This window comes from Vespa crabro, chromosome 4 (assembly GCF_910589235.1).
Source record: "Vespa crabro chromosome 4, iyVesCrab1.2, whole genome shotgun sequence".
Classification (NCBI taxonomy): Eukaryota; Metazoa; Arthropoda; class Insecta; order Hymenoptera; family Vespidae; genus Vespa; species Vespa crabro.
The window spans coordinates 819,266-840,151 of NC_060958.1; the positions used below are offsets into that span (position 1 = coordinate 819,266).

Consider the following 20,886-nt stretch of genomic DNA (forward strand, 5'->3'; position numbering starts at 1 on the left):
CTCTCTCTCTCTCTCTTACAATTCGCGTTTTACCTATCCTCTTGCTCATCACGTTGGTACCTTAATGTAAGGCGTTATTGAATAAAAAAAAAAAAAAAAGAAAAAAAAACAAAACAAAAATTATCTATTTAGCATACATTTATAATGTGAATAAATGAATGAAAGAAAATTATTTCCTTTTCGCGTTTACTATACATATATATATATATATCGTATATATGTATATATCGTATACATTGTATATCGTTCATGTGTATGTATATGTACATATATATATACATATATGTGTTTGTTTGTGTGTATCTGCGATAGTTTATTATCAAGTAATAAAAATAGTATAAATGATTTGATATTTATAATTCGTGTGACATTACGTAGTATGTAAAATGATTTATCTACGTTTTTTTCTTTTTTTTTCTTTTGTTTTTTTTTTTGTTTTGTTTTTTTATTAATTTCACAATAGTATAACGAAAGAATATTTACAATGAAAATTGTACTGATCTATTTTTTTTCCTTTCCTATATCTTTTTTATTACAAGTATGCACATATATTCGTTTATTGATTACGTTTATATGCGTATATATGTATATATGTATATATGCAATATCTAATCTAACACATTCTAATAAAACAAGTGTAATACATACTTTTATTACTAATTTAATATTAGGATTCTTTGGCAGATGGTCATCGTCGTAAGTGGATAATTGAATTTACATTGAAGAATGAAATTATGAAAAGTAAAGATTTTTGTAAAAATTTCTTTTTTCATTTGAGCTTTTCATTGAAAATAATACCATTCAATTACGACCATATCCTTTTTAAATCCCTCAATTGAATTTTAAACTAGATCGATCGACTTATCATTTACACGCAAAATTATACTACTCTTGTTTCGTTGTGTTTAAGTTACGATAAGAATTAAAAGGGCATCGTATTCATATCAAATTTAAAAATAAAAAAATATTTTAACTAATTTATTTATTATTGGTTTCAAAGATTTTTAATTATTTTAAATTAAATTACTTGTTTGTTTCTATTTTCTCATTTGTTTTCTATCAATAATATAATGATTCTTTCATATAATTATTATTTATTAAAATATAAGTTCTATTACAAGATCTACGTACGATCGTAAACTAACAAAGATGTCGTTTTACAATATATTCAAAATAACAATAATAGTTTAAATAATTCCATTATTTTAAATTTAGATTGTTCAACATTGAATCATAAAATTTTTATCCTTTATTGCATTGTTCGAAGAATTGTAAAATATGATACTGATTTGTTGACGACCTTCGGTTTAAAAATAAAACGAAGTAAACATATTTATTGAATTTGTATGTATATGGGATATATATGTATATATATATATATATACATACATACGTTGTATAAAAAAAATAAAATAAAAAAAAAATATATATATATATATACACATACATAATTAACAATGTATAATCATATGTAAGTACTTACCAAGGCAAAACATTCGAAACATAAGACGAGCAATTTACCAGCCGTGAGTTTTGATGTTTCCAAAGTATTTATTAACATTATTTTAATTAGCTTTTTTGATTTTTCCGTGGTCCGATACCAAGTAGCTCTGCATCTATTTATATTACCTATGATTTAATATTTTTCTTTTTTCCCCCCTTTCTTCTTTTTTTCTTTTTTTCTTTCTTTTCTTCTCTTTTTTTTTTTTTTTTACAAAAATTATCAAACTCAAATGTGAGTACATGAACTTACATGGATTCGTGTATTAAAGAACTGTGATCTATTAATTGTTGTGCTTGCCAACATTCAAAAAATAAATGAAAAAGTTGAGCTAAAGTTAAAAGGATTAATCTAATAAATTCGAACATTACATCAGCGTATAATACTATCTGTAAAAGAGAATAAATATTATCTTTTGAATTGATTAAAAATTTTAATGTAATCTATAGATTTTAATATAAATAATAATATGATATATATATATATACCTGTGTACCAGTAATACTTATATTAATCATATTGTAACCCAATTGAAAGAAGAAATATGTTGAATATATAGATTCGATGCGATCGACAAAACTGCAACATTGAGGAAGAATTTTTATACGTTTAAAAATATTCAATATTCTCATTTTAAATACGTGTATTAATAATCAGAAATAATATTACTCTATACCAACTCGATTATTTCATTATGTTGACGAATGCAATTAATGATTCTCCAATAAGCTTTGTCATCTAAACAAAGATTTGATTTTTCGTTCTCGATGTCCGCCATATGTTCTAAATGATATCTAATCCAATGTTATTATGAATTATTCGAATAAAGAGAAAGAGAAAGAATTATGCTATTTTATGCCAATAATAATAATAATATATAATATTTACTATATAATTATATGTGTATATATATATATATATATATATGTATTAGTGTGTCCCATAAATTTTTTTCCTTTTTTTTTTCTTTTGATGCGAAATCAATAGACGATATTTGTTGTTTAACCCTTTGACATACAAATAAAACGGAATTTGACGCATCCGAAAAATACTACAGCGTATATCCTTTCCCTAAAATGGGTTCAATTTAAATAAAACAGAATCGAGACACGAGTGAAATAATTGAATAATTGAATAATGTACTGTACGGCGTCCACCGGAGATCGTTCCTGACATCTCGGAGACGTCAAAGTCTATAATGGCACATGAAATGAACATCCCCCAGACGTCATTGTATGTCAAGGGGTTAAGGTTGATTTATTGTGTTATACCATGAACCATTCTGCTCCATTATCTTCTTCCATCTCTCAGGAAGTCTCATTATGTCTTTCCTTACGTCTTTCTAAAATTGTCTGAAGACTTACTTGGAAAATATTCATCAAGGTGCATTTTTATTTCCCTTTCGGTAATAATCGGATGAGGGGGGGATGGGGTGCAAGGTCCAGGGAGTACGAAGGATGAGATAGAACGAAATCAAACTGTAAGAGTTACTGTCAACGTAACATGTGATCTTGTATTGTCCTGATGAAAAACGTGTACCTCGTTGGTTCATCAATTCTATGTTTTTCAGCTATGGCGGCTTTCAATTTATCAAGTTGATTGGAATATTTTGCAGAATTGATCGTTTCACTTTGTGAAAGGAGCTCGTAATGCATTACACCATTCCAGTCCCATCAAATGCACAAAAGAACTTTCTTCGGATGAAATCCTGACTTTGCAACAATTGAAGGTCGATTTTCCTTAGACCAAGTGCATTTTCTATGCACATTTTGATATAAAATCCAAGTCCTCGTCTCCAGTGACGAGTCTCTTTAAAAAAGGTTTTTTTTTTTTTTCATGTTACTGAAGAAAGAAATCGTACGTAGAGACGCAGAGTTCATTAGAGTTCGATCTCCGTCAATTGGCGTGGAATCCAAACCTCATACCGATTCACATATCCCATCTTGATTAAATAATTATATACCGTTGTCCTGGGAATGTTAGTGGCATTCACTATCTCGCGAATTTTCAGCTAGCATACTCTTGATGAGGTCCATATTCGTCGTTGCTTGACGGCCACTGAGGTCTTCATCTTTCAAATCAAAATTGTCAGTTCTAAATTTCTTAAACCAATTGCGAACAATTCTAATAATCGTAGTACCACTCCCATAAACGGTGCAAATCTCATCTGCAGTGTTCTTTGCACTGCATTATTTTTTTTTAAAACAAAGAAGCATAACATGCCACAAATGCATCTTTTGGCTATCCATATTGAACGGCATAGAAAAAAGATTTTAAAAGAGACTTTGTCACCAATGAAACGTATTTTGAAAGAACTCTGAGACAACTGAAATTGATGCCATAAACGGACAATGGATAAAGCTATATGTTTACTAACATAATCGACTCGAGGTTATATATAACGTGACGCGGAAAAAACTTATGGGACACCTTAAATATATACGCATACACTTATACATATAATACTTACCCAAGAATTGCATACATTGCACAGCTATGTTGAATGAACGTTATGAATATGGTATCCACTGCTACTATTATGAGAACATGTGCGATAACACATATATAACAATGGATCAATATAAGATAATAATATTTTTTAATGTCGATCAAAGAGAGATAATCCACTTCGAAAGGTATGATCGACTTATCACTCGTTTCAGAATCTTCAGTTAGAATTTTGAATATAGGAAACATAATGAATGTTAATGATGTCATTAACATGCAACCTATGCGAATGTATATTCATATATATGTATATATATATATATATATATATTTAAACATGGAATCATGATTGTGATATAATATTTTTCTTTTTAATTACATGCATAGCTTAAAGTTAATTGTCTACCACGTTCACTGTAACTTCGTAAAATTTGAATTTCTTCTTCTCCGGTGATTAAGTTCCAGTTTTTAATCATATTCAAAAGTAACGTTTTAATCTGTAAATTCGATTATGATCAAAACGATCGAAAACAATATATTTTATAATTTTAATAAATAAATAAATATACAGATACGTGCATATATATATATATATACATATATACATACATTATTAGTATGATAAATACTATTAATCATTTTAATACCACATCCAATGGCGATTACCATTGTTGGTATACACTTCAGAATGTTAATCGTATTGACTTGAGTTAATTTAATAGCAGCAAAGATCTACTCGAAATTTGCGAAAAATGTTCAAACGAAAATTATTAATAAGTTTTCATGAAACTCGTCGAGACAATGAAATTATTATTGTTATTTTTATTATTGTTGTTGTTGTTGTTTTACCTGTGGAATTAGGATACTTTCCGCTATTACAAAGCTCATTGTTAAACAAACGATTTTCGAAATGACTGATTGATATGGCCATAATCCAATAATTTGTAAAAATCTTACATTGTAATGATAATAATATGTATGAAAAAATTCGTTAGGTACTTCAGTCATCGTTGATAGACCGATTATAGTATTAGATTTTATTTCTAATACTCTTCTCTCTTACTATGTAAAAATTAAAGATTCTTTCTTTCACTAAGCTCTTATCCGTCATCGATTATTTCAAAACGGAAAGAATTATAAGCGTACCAGAATAGATTTTGCATATTTAAATGAAAAGAGTCTTTGACTTTCTTTAGAACATTTCTAATATCTTTCCATTACATGCGAATGAAGTTAATTTGATGTTCTACGTTTATTGAAGTATAATCTATATCCTCGAGAATTGTGCGTTAATTTATTCCCTTTCATTCGGTCCGACTTGCGCGTAATATAGTCGACTATGAAAGAAGCTTTTGTATGATACGTGAAGAAAATCAAAAGAAGAAGAATAAGAACATGAAGATACAAAGAAGAAGAAGAAGAAGAGAAAGCAAAAAAGATAGATAGATAGATAGATAGATAGATAGATAGATCGAAGAAATATAAGAAAATGAAACTATCTTAAAAAACGTAATACATTTAAATATATTTTATCACAGACATTTTATTTATTTATTAATTATGTCATTTTCTATCTCTAACAATCGAAATTTATTATCCCATTTACTATTTGCCATTTCGGATGTAATGTGCTTGGATGTAATAATTCAATGCATTGATTGCAATACGGTGAAGTAAGACATCGACGTTCGTAATACCTTTGTGTAGACAAAAAAAAAAAAAAAAAAAAAAAAGAAAAGAGTAAAAGATGGGAAAGTTTAAATTCGTTGATTTCTTGTATAAGATCACGTGCAAAGTCTTACCGAACTGAACGTTTCTATGGAGAAAGTGATTAAATTTCCTGCTGTTATCTCACATGGCTTTAAAGATCTTATCATGATCAAGCCAAGTGTTTTCTTGCAACGTGTTGAAGTATAGTACCAACGTCCTTGAATCCTAAAATTATTGAATATTAAAATAGATATACTTACATTTTATTTATAATATTTATATATATATATATATATATATATTAGGTCAGTCCAAAAGTTCGTGCGCATTAGTAGCATGTATGTATGTAGTAAAATGCGCACAAACTTTTGGACTGACCTGTACATACACACACATTTATGTATATATATATATATAATTATAATGAAATATTTATATCAAATATAAATATAAATGTTACATTTTTATATATATATCAAATATATTTCTAAATGTTTTAATATTAATATAATATATTTTGATTTTAAATATATAAATATTTTGTAAAATATATATACATAATTTTAATTTTATTTCAATATTTATATAAAATTATAATGAAATATTTACATTAAATATAAATATTACATTTTTTATATATATCATATATATATTTCTAAAAATATATAAATATTATATATATATATATAAAATGTAAATATTTTATATAATATATTATATATATTTTATATAATATATCAAAAAAATTATTGACATTTATTGAAATATTCTATGAGATATATTTTATAATATATATGAAATATTATAAATATTTATTATAAATGAATATATATATATATATTTATTATAAAAATTTTAAAGCGATTATTTTAACTCACGCGCTGTCGTAAGGTATATTACTATAATTCAATAAGCGCTGTGCTTGCCAGCATAGCCAGTAGAATTGAATAAGTATGGATATAAAGAGACATGCATATCTCACAGCTTCGCTTATATGATCGGAATGCAATAATACCTGTGGGAGATCAATGATAAATTTAAAATTATTTTTGTTATATTAAATATTAATTTTTGTTATAACAAAAATAATTTTTCTAATTATATATTTATTTTGTTCTTTTACCTGAGTACCAGAAACAGCTAAAATTGACATAAACAATCCCAAGCCAAAAAAATAACTAACCGAGAATGATGCATCTATGTCCTCGGAAAATCTATAAAATTGTAATTTCAAATTGGATTTAAATGAAACAAAATAATTTAATGTTGATACGAACTCTATAACTTTAATATGTTTTCGTAGACAATCCAATGCAATCCGATAATTGTTGTCATCGATCTTCTTAACGTTCGGATCATCGATCAAATTTTCTTTGTCGCCAATATGTTCTAATTTGTATCTGAAAAAACTCATTAAATCCTACTAGCTGTTAATTGTTAACAAATGGAGGAGAATCATCAGGCTTACATCAACACGTAATTATATTTAATTCCTTTAAGAACATATTATATATAAATTTTTCTATGTATCAAATTAAAAAATATTTTAATTTATTAAATTATAACATCGATCAATTATATCGTAATATATTCCATCAAGAAAGTAGTTAAATGAAAAAAAAAAAAAGAAAAAAAAAAGAAAAAAAATTATCCATTCACAAAAAATGATTTTTGATATTCTATTATGATATTGTATTTTGAAGCAAATGACGCTTGAAAAACATTTATACTTTTGATTATTCTTTCGTATTAAAAAGTACGATCGGATTCTTACCCGATCACGGAAAATAATCCGCAGGCGTGTTGAATAAACGTGATGTATATTAAATTTATGGAAGATAAAATAAGCATATGAGAGATTACGGTAACGTAAGAATGAAATAATATCTCGTAATAATATTTTTTTATATCAATGCCATATTGCACGCGATACGGAATAGTAGACTGTATATTTGTTGAATTATCAGAGTTTAAGCTCAGTATGAGTATTGGTTGCAGCATAAACATGAATCCGGTAAGCGACATGTAAACTGTAATAAAATGAAAAATAAGAAAAAATGTGTAAATTCAATCTTCTTTTGGTCTATCTTTTATTATCATTATTATTATTATTATTATTATTATTATTATTATTTTTCTTCTATTTATTGAGAAATTAGACTAATTAGATGAACCTCTATCAAGTTTAATCTTTTCCTTTTATATTTAAAAATGCTCACACTATGGTGGTACATATTTTTTTTGAATATAAATGCTTTTTGAATTTTTTTTTTTTTGTGTTTATGTAAACGTAGGTTTAGTATTTTTGATTTGTTTGTATACAATTGTTGTACATCTGTAAATCCTTTGTCTTTTTCATTCATATTTATTGTTAGTATTTCTTTTTTATGATTTAGGATATAACTCATGGAATTTTGTAATTTCTGCTTGTTTTAAAATATTTATTTATTTATTTTTTTTTTTCCTAGGTCCATATCCATCCATTTTATTATACCAAATGATTAAGTTAATAGACTAGTATTATAGAATAGTTAATAGATTAGTATATATTTATTGTTTTAAATAAGTTTTTAATTGTAAGTTTTTACAATCTAATTATAAATCTGATTCTCTGTTATGATTTAAGATGTAATCTTCTTTAATCTCTGTGTACTTGATTATTGTGTTTTGTTGGAAACTGAGATAATTGTATGTTTCATGTTTGTTCATTCAGTTTAGTGTTCATTCTATTTCATTTGTCATCCATTTTCTTTTTTCAATATTAATAGTTATTATCATTATTATTATTATTATTATTATTATTTTAATCGTATCGTTTATTATCTTACATAAGTAACCGATGGCTAATTTTCGTCCTTGAACGGTATGCGACTTCAACAGTTCAATCTCAGTGTTCGAAGACAAATATTGCCAATCCTCAGCGATTCTATCAATACATTTCTTCACCTGTATAGATACCGTGTGAGAATTATTAACGATTTATTATTTAATAATTTATTATTATGATATAAATCACATACCTTTTTCGAGTTGAATATGAGTCCTAAGAATTCTATCCCAACAAAGATTGATATCAATATATTCGGTATACAATCGATCACTTCGTTTAATTCATTTCGAACTTGCACTATTTCTAATAACTAAATTGAAAAAGTAACACATTTCAACAGAGAGATTTTCTATTATTGTTTGTTTTTAATTTGTCTTTTTTTTTTTTCAATTTAATATACTTTTACTCTACAATAGTAATTATGTATATAATATATGTATAACGTGTATGATGTGTATGATGTGTATGTATGAATGTTTCTATACCTGTCCAATGAGAACCCCTTCACATAAGAATATTGTCATTATGATAAAGAAATATTTAGCGTAAAATGATTGATAAGGCCATAAACCGCATATACGCATAAAGAATTGTAAAACTTTGTAATACTCTTTGCAATCGTCTTCGCGATAGAAATCCGACGATTTCATGTTCTTCCTATCACGTGTATTACAATATTAAATTTTTTTTCTTTGATCTTCTCTTTTCTTTCGATGATAATAAAGAATTCTCTTTTCAGTGACTATGGATTGCTATAAGAGTTAAAAGAGATATATAATAGTAAAGTTGGCCTATTAAAATTTCCTGCAATATTAATAATAGATTATTGACGGTATTGCGTTAAAGAATAGAATTTATGTCGATGTAACTGAAAGGATTTACTTTGATAATGTTTCTCTGTTATATTATTTGAACAATTCATAATAGTTTAGAATTTATTTTGAAGGAATTCAATTTCAAACGATTATTTTAATTTAATTGATAAAATCAGAGAAAGATTATCAATGGATTTTTATCTCAATATTATAACAATTTAAAACAATTTGAAGATTAACGTGTGGTTAATAATAAAGTGATATATGTAATAATATTTATTTTTGCAAATAATAGTCATGTTCTTAGTTATCAATTAAAGTAGTTAAAAGTGTTGATGATTTTGATATAAACATTTTCCAACAAGGAAAAATTATATTATTAATATTATTGCAATGTGAATAATCTTTATTTTTGCAAATAATAATCATGTTCTTAGTTATCAATTAAAGTAGTTAAAAGTGTTGATGATTTTGATATAAACATTTTCCAACAAGGAAAAATTATATTATTAATATTATTGCAATGTGCATAATGATATGTGTGAATACTTAACATTTAAATGTATTTACAATAAGAGAAAGCCAAAAAAAAAAAAAAAGAAAAGATTTATGATAGGCTTTATCATCAATTTGTCTTAATATGCAATTTCCTTTTTTTAGTAAATAATATTTTGTTTAAATTGTACAAGCTGTTATCCCTTGCCTTTTGATACTCATTGGAAAAGAAATTTTTTATAATCTATAAGAAAAGGTTATTTTAAAAGGAAATATTATTGTAAAAGAAATTGTAAAAAAAACAAAAAAGAAAGAAAAGAATTACAATATATTGCATTGTAAAAGTTAGCAGCTTGTAATTGTTTATTTATCTTTCTATCTAATTTTCCTGATAACTTAAGAATATTTAATACAGTAATAATAAGAAAATGATAAAAATGTAAGTACCAAAGGGATTATGGTTGTACATCTTGTAGATAATTTACAATTGTTTATTCTTATTTTACTTATTTTGCCAATTTCAAAGATTCATAAATTTTATTGCACTTGATTTGCGTACACATATCTGACATAAATGTAGAGACATGTCTTTCTTTGTCCTTCTGTTTCTCAGTCTCATATATAGTCACCAAAGTCATTTTTGGATCCATATTATACAATGCATATGTACATAAATCCTAGAAAAAAAAAAAAAAAAATGTTTTGTTTTTATTGATAAATATTTTGAAGATAAAAATATAACAAGAACATAAGAATTATTACAATAATTTATCAAATTCACCTTTAAACTCTTAGCATAAATTATTTTATCCATAGTAAGAAGTTCTGCGTAACGTTCTCTTATTTTATTTTGTATATTATCCCAATGGATCAATGGTTTTTGTGTAAATGCCTAAAAATATATTTTCCAAAAATTATATTTTATAATTTGTATTTTTTTCTCTGTAACCAATTATTTTATACTTACATATGGACAGCTAACAACAACTGTGAACTCTTCTGATGTTTCAGATTTTCTACCAGAATGCCTATAACCTGCTCCTGAATCCTTCATTCCTCTGGAATCAAATACTATTAAAACAGCTACTACATCGTGTTTACGTTGAAAACTTTGAATTCTAAAATACATGAAAATTATTAAAGAATATTTCAATTGTATGAATTTATTAATCATTAAAAATGTAATTTACTTATGATAATAATCCACACTTTGTTTACTCATTATACTTCTCATTTCTCCTGGGGTAGCTTGTTGGCTTAGTGTTGTATGAAAATATAATGAACATTTTGCTAATATGGTATTTTTTAATTTTACTAACCACTGATACAATGCTGGCTGTTGATTGGCTTTAAGAAATGTAGCACCAAATCCCAATTTCCATGACTAGAAGTATATATGTAATTATTATAAAAGAATTATTAACAGAATACATATATAAAATAGAAATACAAACCTCTTTACTTTGTAAAGTTCTTTCCCATGCTGACATACGTGTCTGTGCTCCAAAAAGTGCCATAAGAGTAGGTAAAAATCTCCAATGTTGTAATTCTATATGAGCTTCTGTTAGCTGAGCCAATATTTCACATTCCAAACTAAAGAAAATAAAATTAAAAATAAATTATTTGTTCTTTTCTATAACAAAAGATATAATATAGGATATATTTACGTCAAAGTTGTTTTGATAGCCGTTAATGCCAAATGAGAACAAGACAAAGAATGTGCTTGTACTATTGCATTAATAGATTGTAATAATTCTTGATATTTCATTACTTTGTTGTTAACGCTCATACTGTGCATTTTTTCATAGCTACAACATAATATATCTATATAAGATTTCAAATAATAAAATATATAAATATCATACTAACAAATCTATCAACTGGATCCTTGCTACAATGAATTGATAAAGTTGACTAGAAACCTCTGCAACTATGGCACCAATGGCATTAGTTCCTCTTGTCATTTCTTCTAATCTTCGAAGGTCTGACTTTAATGACTCATAGACAGTTTTTAAGGAATTCTAAAGAATAATGTTAAATAAATAATTTCTATTAATGTTTGAAAATAAATAACTATTGAACATTTATATACATCTTTTCTCAGGAAGCCTTTATTTTTAGTATGAAGAAAACCAAGATCAGCATAAGAACGTTCAGTAAATGCTATTTGTGGTAATGTCATCAATAACATTCCCCATGGACCCATTTGTGTTTGTCTACATGATTCTCGTTCCTTCTCCTAGAAATTTTATATATCATCATTATATTCACATTAAATGGATTTATAAAGATATATAGAAATAAGAAAATAAATGAAAAACACTTACAACAAGTTCTTTAGCTTTGTCAGAGCACAATTGTGTAACTTGTGTAAAAAAATTGTTGAGAAATTCCTCTTCATGATCCATTTTCTATTTTTCATTTATATCAACTATAGGAGAGAAAAAGAATATTTATTCAGTCTTCCATAACGCACGCAGATATATATATATATATACACACACATATATATATATATATATATTGATATATTTTATATTTTATATTTTAGTTATATCATTTCTCTCAAAATATTTATCATATTACAAATAAAACTTTGTTATGAAATGTCTTTATAATCATATATATCTTACGTTATGGTCGGTTAAGGAAATATTCGACTTTATCTACTGTCGTTAATAATACACTTCTGAAAATGTCTAATAATAAACTAGCTTTGCCATCTTTCGAATGAAAGATGTAATGTTAAATGCTGTTTTAACACGTGACAGCATTGACAACTATCGCTATCTATCGGCAAATCTTAATAACTTTTTTTTTTTGTCACTATATCTTGAATATAATATCGTAGGAAAGAAAAATTTCATTCTTTTTCCTCATCAAATTCAAACATAATAAACTTACGATGGATATTTGAGAAATTTATATTAATCATTCTAAAAAATGTTTCACCTTAATCTCTATCACAAACGGATATTACCACGACGATAACGTAAAGTTGAAAAACTATACCAAATAATTGAAGAAAATAATTATATCGGAATATTTTGATTTGAGTATGTCAATAAAATCACACAAAATTATTACAAATAACATATATATTTTATATAAAGTGTTAGAAATAGAACTGCTATGTAAAATCATTCGAATCGTAGATTCTATAGTATGTTTTAATAGTTTCTTCATTCTTTGAGAGAATCGAAAGATATAGATCGTCTATAATGGACATAGCATGTCTCATTTCGGACTATTACATTGATACTTATATACAAGGGGAATATATAATGAAAGCGTGCATATAATTGCTTCGACATTGTGAAACCGATGATTGATCATTGTATTCCACTACAATTTCAAAGAAAACCCCTAAGACACAACGAGATGGACAAAATTCAGTATCAATATCTTCGTTACAACAGATATCTGATGAATGTTCTTGGACAATGGCCATCACAGAATACCTTAGAAAGATTTCTAATATCCGTTATATTCGTGCCAACTATTGCAGCGCAGTTAATTTTTCAGGTAAAAATATTGATCATCGAATAACGAGAATGAGTGAAAGTGAGAGAGATAGAGAGAGAGAGAGAGAGAGGAAGAGAATTTTTAAATTATCATTAAAGTTTTTTTTTCTTTTTATGACTGTTACAAAATTTTTTTTACAAAATATTCTTCGTTATAAAATTGACACGAAATATAAATTAAATGTAAAATTTTAGGGCGGTGGTTTGATATGTGCTATAGTTGATATGGATGCCTTTATGGAGGGTGTAGCACCCTTTATCATCAGTCTCATGTGTTTAGCAAAATATATCAATTTTGCATATAATTTTGATCAAGTACGTTCGATATATGAAACTTGTTAATGATCCATATTCGTCGATATAAAAACTATACAACTATACATACATATTCATATATATATATATATATATATATATATATATATATATATATACATAAATGATGACATAGATGAAGGATTTATTCATGACAATGCAGGAGGATTGGAGATTTTATATGAAATACGAGTATGAACGTAATATTCTTTATCGATATTACGAAGACGCAAAGAAAGCTACTTTTGGATATTCAGGTTGGAATTTTTATAAATAATGTTTTTCTTTTTTTTTCTCTTGTTTTTTCAATTGGGAAAATAAAAAAAAAATATTTTTTTTGTACAATTTCATCTTATAGCCACTGTGTATGGTTCGATGCTACCGTTCATGATGGTACCAACTTTGTTAAATGTTGCCAATGCTTTTGGAGCCCTTAACGCGACTAATGACAAACCTTTATTATTTCGAGTTGATTATTTCATCGATGTGGAAACTTATTATTATCCTTTATTAATACATTCTTATTTTGCTACGATAGGATATATCACGATTGTCGTTGCAATGGATACGATTAATCTATTGTACGTTCAACATGGTTGTGCATTATGCACTATTTTAGGGTAAAACTTTTACGTCAATATTCATATATACGTATTTACTGTATTTCTATTTTTTTTTTTTTTTTTTTTTTTTTTAGATATTCATTAATTTCCTTTTATTCACTTACTATACAAATAAAGATCATATGTACAATTTATTAGAAATACATATATATATTCTGTATGGTAAATAAATGATATTTTTAATTGCATTTTATTTTTCCATAATGAAAATAAACTTATTCAAGCAGATATTATTTAGAGAACATAGTGAAGAGCGACGATTTAGAAATAAATCTAATTCCAAATCCTCGTGACGACGAGGGACATCATTTTATGAAGGAATGCGTCAAACTTCATAATCATGTAATAAAGTTAGTATTAAATTCGTTGAATATAAATATATAGAATATACGAAATGATTGAATATTTTTTGCAATAACTTTTATTGCAATTACTATCGAATAAAATACTTTGTAATTATTTTATTTCCCTTTTTTTTCTTTTTTTTTTTTTTTTTTTTTTTTTTTTTTGAACATAACTCGAAAGTTACGCCAACAAACTCGAGAGGACGAATACGATTTCTCATTGTTTTCAACTTATCTTAAATATGATTGGCATAAGTTTTACAGGATTTCAGGTTAGTAACGATTAATTTGATATTATAATCTAATTCTTTTTGTTTTAAATAACATGACTTGGTTTTCTTTTTTTTTTTTTTTTTCAAGTTTAGGCTGCCACGAAGATGGATATGCCAGAAGTAGCTTTGAGATATGCATGTTTTACAATATGCTTAACATTCGTCGTCTTCCTCGAGAGTTGGCCTGGACAACAATTGGCCGATCATACCGATCGAATTAGCGAATATGCGTAAGAGATTGTATACATCATAAAAAAAAAAAAAAAAAAAAAAAAAAAAAAAAAAAAAAGAAAAAATAGTAACGCAAATGACATTTTAAAACGACAAATATATACATACGTATGTTAGGCAAAATTTTTATTATGCCGAAAGAAAAATGATATTAAAAAAGTGTGTACGAGTGTCTGTCCCTTTCTTTTTTGTTCTTTTTTTTTTTTTTTTCGCTTTTTTTTTTTTATTATTTTTTAAAAAATAAAAATTATTTTCCCTTATATATTTTAGTACCAGTGGAAAATGGTATCAAACATCGTTATCCACTAGAACGGACTTGAGTATCATGCTAATGAGATGTTTAAAACCAATTCAATTAACCGCTGGAAAAATATATGTTCTAAATTTGGAGAATTTTAGTAGGGTAAGATTGATCTTGTAAAAATGAAATCAATCGATGATATTATTAATTTTTATCGATGATGAAAATTTATATTTTGTTATTTATTTCAAGGTCGTCCGAACTTCCTTTTCCTATTTCACGGTATTATGTTCCGTACAATAATTCTTGAAACCTATTTGAAAAATCATCAAAAACAATAGAATTATATTTTCAATTGTTTGACATTTTATTGTATTATCGAATAGATTGACAATTATGATCTTTGTGCCGTTAAATGTATTCGTGTGTCTTCGTAGTTATAATGAATATGAATATTAAGTGTTATTGATAAAAACAATCTGTCCTTCTTTTTTTTTTTTTTTCCTTTTCAATCTTTTCTCTCATCATCGTCATCTTAAAAAGAACGTAATCAGAAGGAAAAAGAGAAAAAAAGAAATCATTGAAAAGAAAGCTTATAATAAGGGATACTTTATTTTCACAAATAATTACCAAATATTAATCTCTTCGCTTATTATTCTCGAACTTAATCAAAAAATGGTCGATTGTCTTCATCCATAAATTTGAATTCGATTAGTTCTAAATCAATACACGAACTACAGTAAAGAATAAAGTACTTAAGTAAGTAAAAAGAGAGAAAGAGAGAGAGAGAGAGAGAGAGAGAGAGAGAGTAATAGAAATTGAATTTGAGAACTTAAGATTTCTCTTTATTTGCAGAAAATTGAAGAAGATAAAAGCTTTGAAAAGGGTGAAACGAACAAAGACAGTTACATAGGCCAGAAAATGAAAGATTTGAAATATTAAATTTATATGTGTATAGGTACACACGTACAGGCACACACACACACACACATATACGTATAAGTAAATACTATCAAGTGAATGGCATTTTTGCCATAATTAGTAGGATCGATTATGTTAGAACTAAGAGAGACAAACGATCGATTTTTCACAAATACCCTTTCTAATTATACCTCACTTACTATCATCATCAGACATGCAAATCTTTCGTTATTAGGATGTATGTAGATAGATAGACTTTTCAAACGGAATGTTCGATGAGCTTTCTGTTTCACCGAACGTAAAATCGAAATTTTGTTCGTCGAACGTAACAGTAGTCCGACGATGTCGAGCTCGTCGAAATGGACGACACGCAACTACGATACATGAAATTCACGAGAAGATTGATGCGTATTGTTGGACAATGGCCGCATCAAACTAATATGGAAAAGATATTGGTTTCGTTTGTATATTTGCCGTTTGTTACTGCACAAGCTGTTTTACAGGTATCTATTCGTTTTTCTTTTTCTTTTTTTTTTTTTTTTTTTGCGATCATACGTTTATTATGTATAATGTATGATATACGTGATATATATATAACATACGTTATAAAAATTTGCTTTTATTTATTTTATATATTTTCTTGATAAATTTTTTTCACGTATTTTTTTTTTCTTTTTTTTTTTTGCGATCATACGTTTATTATGTACAATGTATGATATACGTGATATATATATAACATACGTTATAAAAAATTTGCTTTTATATATTTTATATATTTTCTTGATAAATTTTTTTCACGTATTTTTTTTTTTTCTTTTTTTTTTTTGCGATCATACGTTTATTATGTACAATGTATGATATACGTGATATATATATAACATACGTTATAAAAATTTGCTTTTATATATTTTATATATTTTTTTGATAAATTTTTTTCACGTATTTTTTTTTTTCTTTTTTTTTTTATAAATTTCTTTCATATATTTCTTCTAATTTCTATTTCGTTAAAAGCAACGGAGATATTTAAGATGATTTAATTATCTCTTTAGATGAATAATTATAATATGGTGTTACACGAATACAAGTTTCATATGAATCCGTATTTTTTGTATTCAATTAATGTGAAATCATTTTTACATACGATTTAAATTATATTAAAATTCGTCCATAGTTGTTGATATTAATATTTATAACGTTCGATTTATCAAAATCCATCATTCGTAGATTTGCGTAAATATAATAATAATAATAATAATAATAATAATAATGATTATAATATTTCAATAATATTAATTTTAATATAAATCAAGTCAAAAATGATTTTTAATAATAAACTAATTCCAACGAATTTTCTATCGATTATTGTATTATATAAGTGCGTTTCTCAAACTTTATCTATGACGAAAGACCTTGAAAAATCTTGAAATTTTAATGATACACCTTGATTATTTTATAAATGTAAATAGATAAATTAAATTAATCGAGTAAATAAGAGAGTTAAGAAAACTAAAGGAAAAAAAAAAAAAAAATTAAAAATAAAAATAAAAATAAAAATAAAAATAAATAAATATGTTCGTTCTTGAATATTAATCGTGCAAAAACATAACATGTGAAAATAATATAATATAATAATATTAATTTTTCGTAATACTTCACGGAACAATTTTTATGATCCACTTGAGCGCTAAGGAAAATGTTATTCATGAAAAGTTAGAATATACATACCTAAGTGTACGATAATTAACACACTAATGGACATATTATCGAAGATGATGACTATGATATATACAGGGTGGCGGTATGATAGCGGCATGGAATTATGACAGTGATATTGCATTGGAAAATTTCGCGCCTTTCCTGGTCAGCTTGATGATAGTCGTGAAGATCGTTAACTTTATTTTCAACAGTGCTAAGGCATGTACCGGTGTAGTTATGTACATAAGAGATAAAGCTAGACTTCTCCGTTAAATATTACCGTCGTATAAAATGATATCTGCTCATAGATGAAAAAGCTTTTGGTGACGATGCAAGACGACTGGAGAATGGCCATGAAGAAGGACGAGGAGATTCGTATTCTTCACGATTATTATTCCATTGGAACGTTGTTGAGCAAAGGTTATGCAGGTACATCAGATTTAACACACCTACGGATTCTTTTCATATTCTTGGAATTTTCTATCTGGTTTTCTCTTTTCTCGTTTTTTTCTTTTTATTTTCTTTTTCTTTTTTTTTTGCACAATCTTTCGAGACATTCGCATAAAATTTTTATATATTTTTATTATTATTATTATTGTTATTATTATTATTATTATTATTATTATTATTATTATTATTATTATTTTGGAAAATAGTATGAGAGTTGGATTTTTCCATTGACTTTAATAATATAAATGATAAAGTAGAAATTAATTATTATTTAATTATTATTGATTGAGACCTTGTCAACATTATTTATGATAAATTATCAATCCGTAGAAATATTATTTAACTTTTTACAATTTGATATTTTTCGTATCTATAGAAAAATAATTATGGTATTACTTTAAGCTTATAATTATTTAAAATACAATGTATTATAATATTTGATTAATTAGAAAGAAAGAAAAAAAAAGAAACAAACAAAAATTATAGAATATTCCGTCAGAAAAAATTAAAAATCATTAAATTTCCGACTTTAACCGTTTAGTCGGATGTTTTATATTGTATTCTTAAAATTATTTTACACGTGAAATTAAGAAACCTTTTTTTTTTTTTTAATGCCACTAATGAGATATTCAAGTGTTTCTTAATTTATAATCAATTAGTATATAAGATTATGTGACTTCAAAGTTAAATGGCTCTCTCTCTCTCTCTCTCTCTCTCTCTCTCTCTTTCTATAAATTATTAATATTTTTATGTTGTTCTTTAGTATGTGTCTATGGATCGATGATGCCATTTTTAATGGTCCCAGTGTTAACACTGTCATCACGATTTTTGGGCCTTGCTGGAAACGAAACGGAACAGTATCCTTTGATATTTCATGCGGAATACTTCGTAAGCATGGAAAAGTATTATTATTTCGTATTAATACATTCGTACTTTGGTACTATTGGATTTTGTGCTGCTGTTGTTGGTATCGACTCTATGTTCGTATTTTACGTGCAACATATTTGCGGTATCATAACGATATTAGGGTAATATTGATTTTGATCGTTAATTTAAGAAATTAATTTGTAAAATTGATAAATTATTATTTTTTCTTTTTTTTTTCTTTTTTTTCACATCCAATATCAGTAATCGTTTGGAAAATGTTGTCAAGGACGGTGACATGAACGTTGACATTTATCCAAAGAAAGTGAATGACAAAACTTGTAAACTCGCTGGAGATTGCGTTAAACTACATAATCACATTTTACAGTTGGTATTTTAATGACGAATAATGAAATATTTCGAATGATTTTTCGTTAAATAACTTTTACGTTTATAATCATTTTTAATTTCTCATTAATATCGCTTTTAAGATATTCACAAATGATCGAGTCAGCAAATACAGTATCCTTCTTTGTACAACTTGGATTGAACATGGTTTGCATTAGCTTCACGGGATTTCAGGTAAATTTTCTTAAATATTATTTTTGCATTTAACGTCGTATCTTTTTTTGTTTATTAAAAATTATAAATGTTATCGAAGAAATATCATTAATATTTGTAAAATTGCTTTGACAAAAAAAGCGTTAATATTGTTATAAATATTATCGATAAAATATTTCATAAAGCGAGTGTAATATATTATTAATAGATTGTCGTGAGAATAACAAAGATTATGTAAATAATAGAATGTAACAATGATTATTGTATTTACATCTGATTTTTTTTTTTCTTTTTTTTTTTTTATGATCAGGCTGTAATGCATTTGAATAAACCGGATGAAGCATTCAGATATGGCTCATTTGCCATCGCACAAACTTGTCACTTGTTATTCGAAAGTTTGCCAGCTCAACAATTGTATGATCATAGTATACGAGTATGCGAATATGCGTAAGTAAAATTCTTTTTTTTATAATTATATAAAAATTGATGGAAAGTATTTTGAAAGTAATTTTTTCTTAATTAAAAAAAAAAAAAAAAAAAACAAAAAACAAAAATCACATTATTATCAGAGCAAATGGTAATTGGTATCGTGCTTCGTTAAGAACGAGAAAAATTTTTAATCTCATGATACTTAGAAGCCAAACACCCATTCAATTAACCGCTGGCAAATTTTATACACTGAATTTGGAGAATTTTAGTGCGGTAAGAATAAAAAGAAAAAAAAAACAATAGCAATAACATAATAATAAATAATTAGTGATAATAATAATAATAATAATAATAATAATTTTATTTAGTTTATTCTTAATAGCTTAGAATCTAAACTATAATTATTTACTAATTATGTTTCTCGTATAAAATGTTTAAGGTGGTACGTACTTCGTTCTCCTATTTCACAGTCCTCTGTTCAATGCGATGATCTATATAGCTGAATCAAATGATTCGAACTCATTCTCGAGTCATGGTTCACATAGGATCAATAACGAATTACCTCAATGAAGAAACATATCTTAGTTTAAAATGATCTATCGTTAATATATATATAT

At 26.0% G+C, this 20,886-nt stretch overlaps 4 protein-coding genes across 6 annotated transcripts in view; 2 read left to right on the forward strand and 2 right to left on the reverse strand.

The window, feature by feature from the left end:
* Nucleotides 1-263: 263 nt before the first annotated feature.
* LOC124423583 lies at nucleotides 264-9,236 on the reverse strand. Its single transcript, XM_046961467.1, has 17 exons — nucleotides 8,975-9,236; nucleotides 8,680-8,799; nucleotides 8,488-8,605; nucleotides 7,434-7,689; nucleotides 6,783-7,059; nucleotides 6,538-6,674; nucleotides 5,752-5,884; nucleotides 5,603-5,646; nucleotides 4,799-4,901; nucleotides 4,616-4,681; nucleotides 4,329-4,446; nucleotides 3,972-4,167; nucleotides 2,182-2,295; nucleotides 1,990-2,080; nucleotides 1,754-1,890; nucleotides 1,484-1,616; nucleotides 264-1,300 (listed from the first exon to the last, which is right to left on the reverse strand). Exons 1-17 carry the CDS (start codon nucleotides 9,137-9,139, stop codon nucleotides 1,250-1,252), a joined length of 2,259 nt encoding a protein of 752 aa, XP_046817423.1. The 5' UTR covers nucleotides 9,140-9,236; the 3' UTR covers nucleotides 264-1,249.
* Nucleotides 9,237-10,276: 1,040 nt separating this feature from the next.
* LOC124423627 (KICSTOR subunit 2-like) overlaps nucleotides 10,277-20,886 on the reverse strand; it is a 35,558-nt gene continuing 24,948 nt past the window's right edge. Inside the window, exons 1-10 of one of the 3 annotated variants that reach the window (XM_046961565.1) lie at nucleotides 12,433-12,454; nucleotides 12,127-12,230; nucleotides 11,892-12,038; nucleotides 11,669-11,820; nucleotides 11,467-11,607; nucleotides 11,254-11,392; nucleotides 10,990-11,183; nucleotides 10,767-10,917; nucleotides 10,581-10,691; nucleotides 10,277-10,476 (exon numbers count right to left, since the gene is read on the reverse strand). In XM_046961565.1, coding sequence (XP_046817521.1) covers nucleotides 10,306-10,476; nucleotides 10,581-10,691; nucleotides 10,767-10,917; nucleotides 10,990-11,183; nucleotides 11,254-11,392; nucleotides 11,467-11,607; nucleotides 11,669-11,820; nucleotides 11,892-12,038; nucleotides 12,127-12,207 — 1,287 coding nt within the window. In that variant the 5' untranslated portion in view covers nucleotides 12,208-12,230; nucleotides 12,433-12,454 and the 3' untranslated portion in view covers nucleotides 10,277-10,305. Of the gene's footprint in view, nucleotides 10,477-10,580; nucleotides 10,692-10,766; nucleotides 10,918-10,989; nucleotides 11,184-11,253; nucleotides 11,393-11,466; nucleotides 11,608-11,668; nucleotides 11,821-11,891; nucleotides 12,039-12,126; nucleotides 12,289-12,432; nucleotides 12,455-20,886 lie in introns of those variants that run through there. The other 2 variants (XM_046961566.1, XM_046961564.1) reach the window with 2 other exon arrangements.
* On the forward strand, nucleotides 13,181-15,652 carry LOC124423584. The gene is made up of 9 exons (XM_046961468.1): nucleotides 13,181-13,324; nucleotides 13,519-13,638; nucleotides 13,802-13,895; nucleotides 13,997-14,258; nucleotides 14,489-14,611; nucleotides 14,787-14,877; nucleotides 14,971-15,107; nucleotides 15,379-15,511; nucleotides 15,602-15,652. Exons 1-9 carry the CDS (start codon nucleotides 13,181-13,183, stop codon nucleotides 15,650-15,652), a joined length of 1,155 nt encoding a protein of 384 aa, XP_046817424.1.
* LOC124423585 (odorant receptor 13a-like) lies at nucleotides 16,630-20,759 on the forward strand. The gene is made up of 9 exons (XM_046961469.1): nucleotides 16,630-16,773; nucleotides 18,062-18,184; nucleotides 18,274-18,394; nucleotides 19,179-19,443; nucleotides 19,544-19,666; nucleotides 19,771-19,861; nucleotides 20,151-20,287; nucleotides 20,410-20,542; nucleotides 20,709-20,759. The coding sequence occupies exons 1-9, from the start codon at nucleotides 16,630-16,632 to the stop codon at nucleotides 20,757-20,759; spliced, it is 1,188 nt and encodes a 395-aa protein (XP_046817425.1).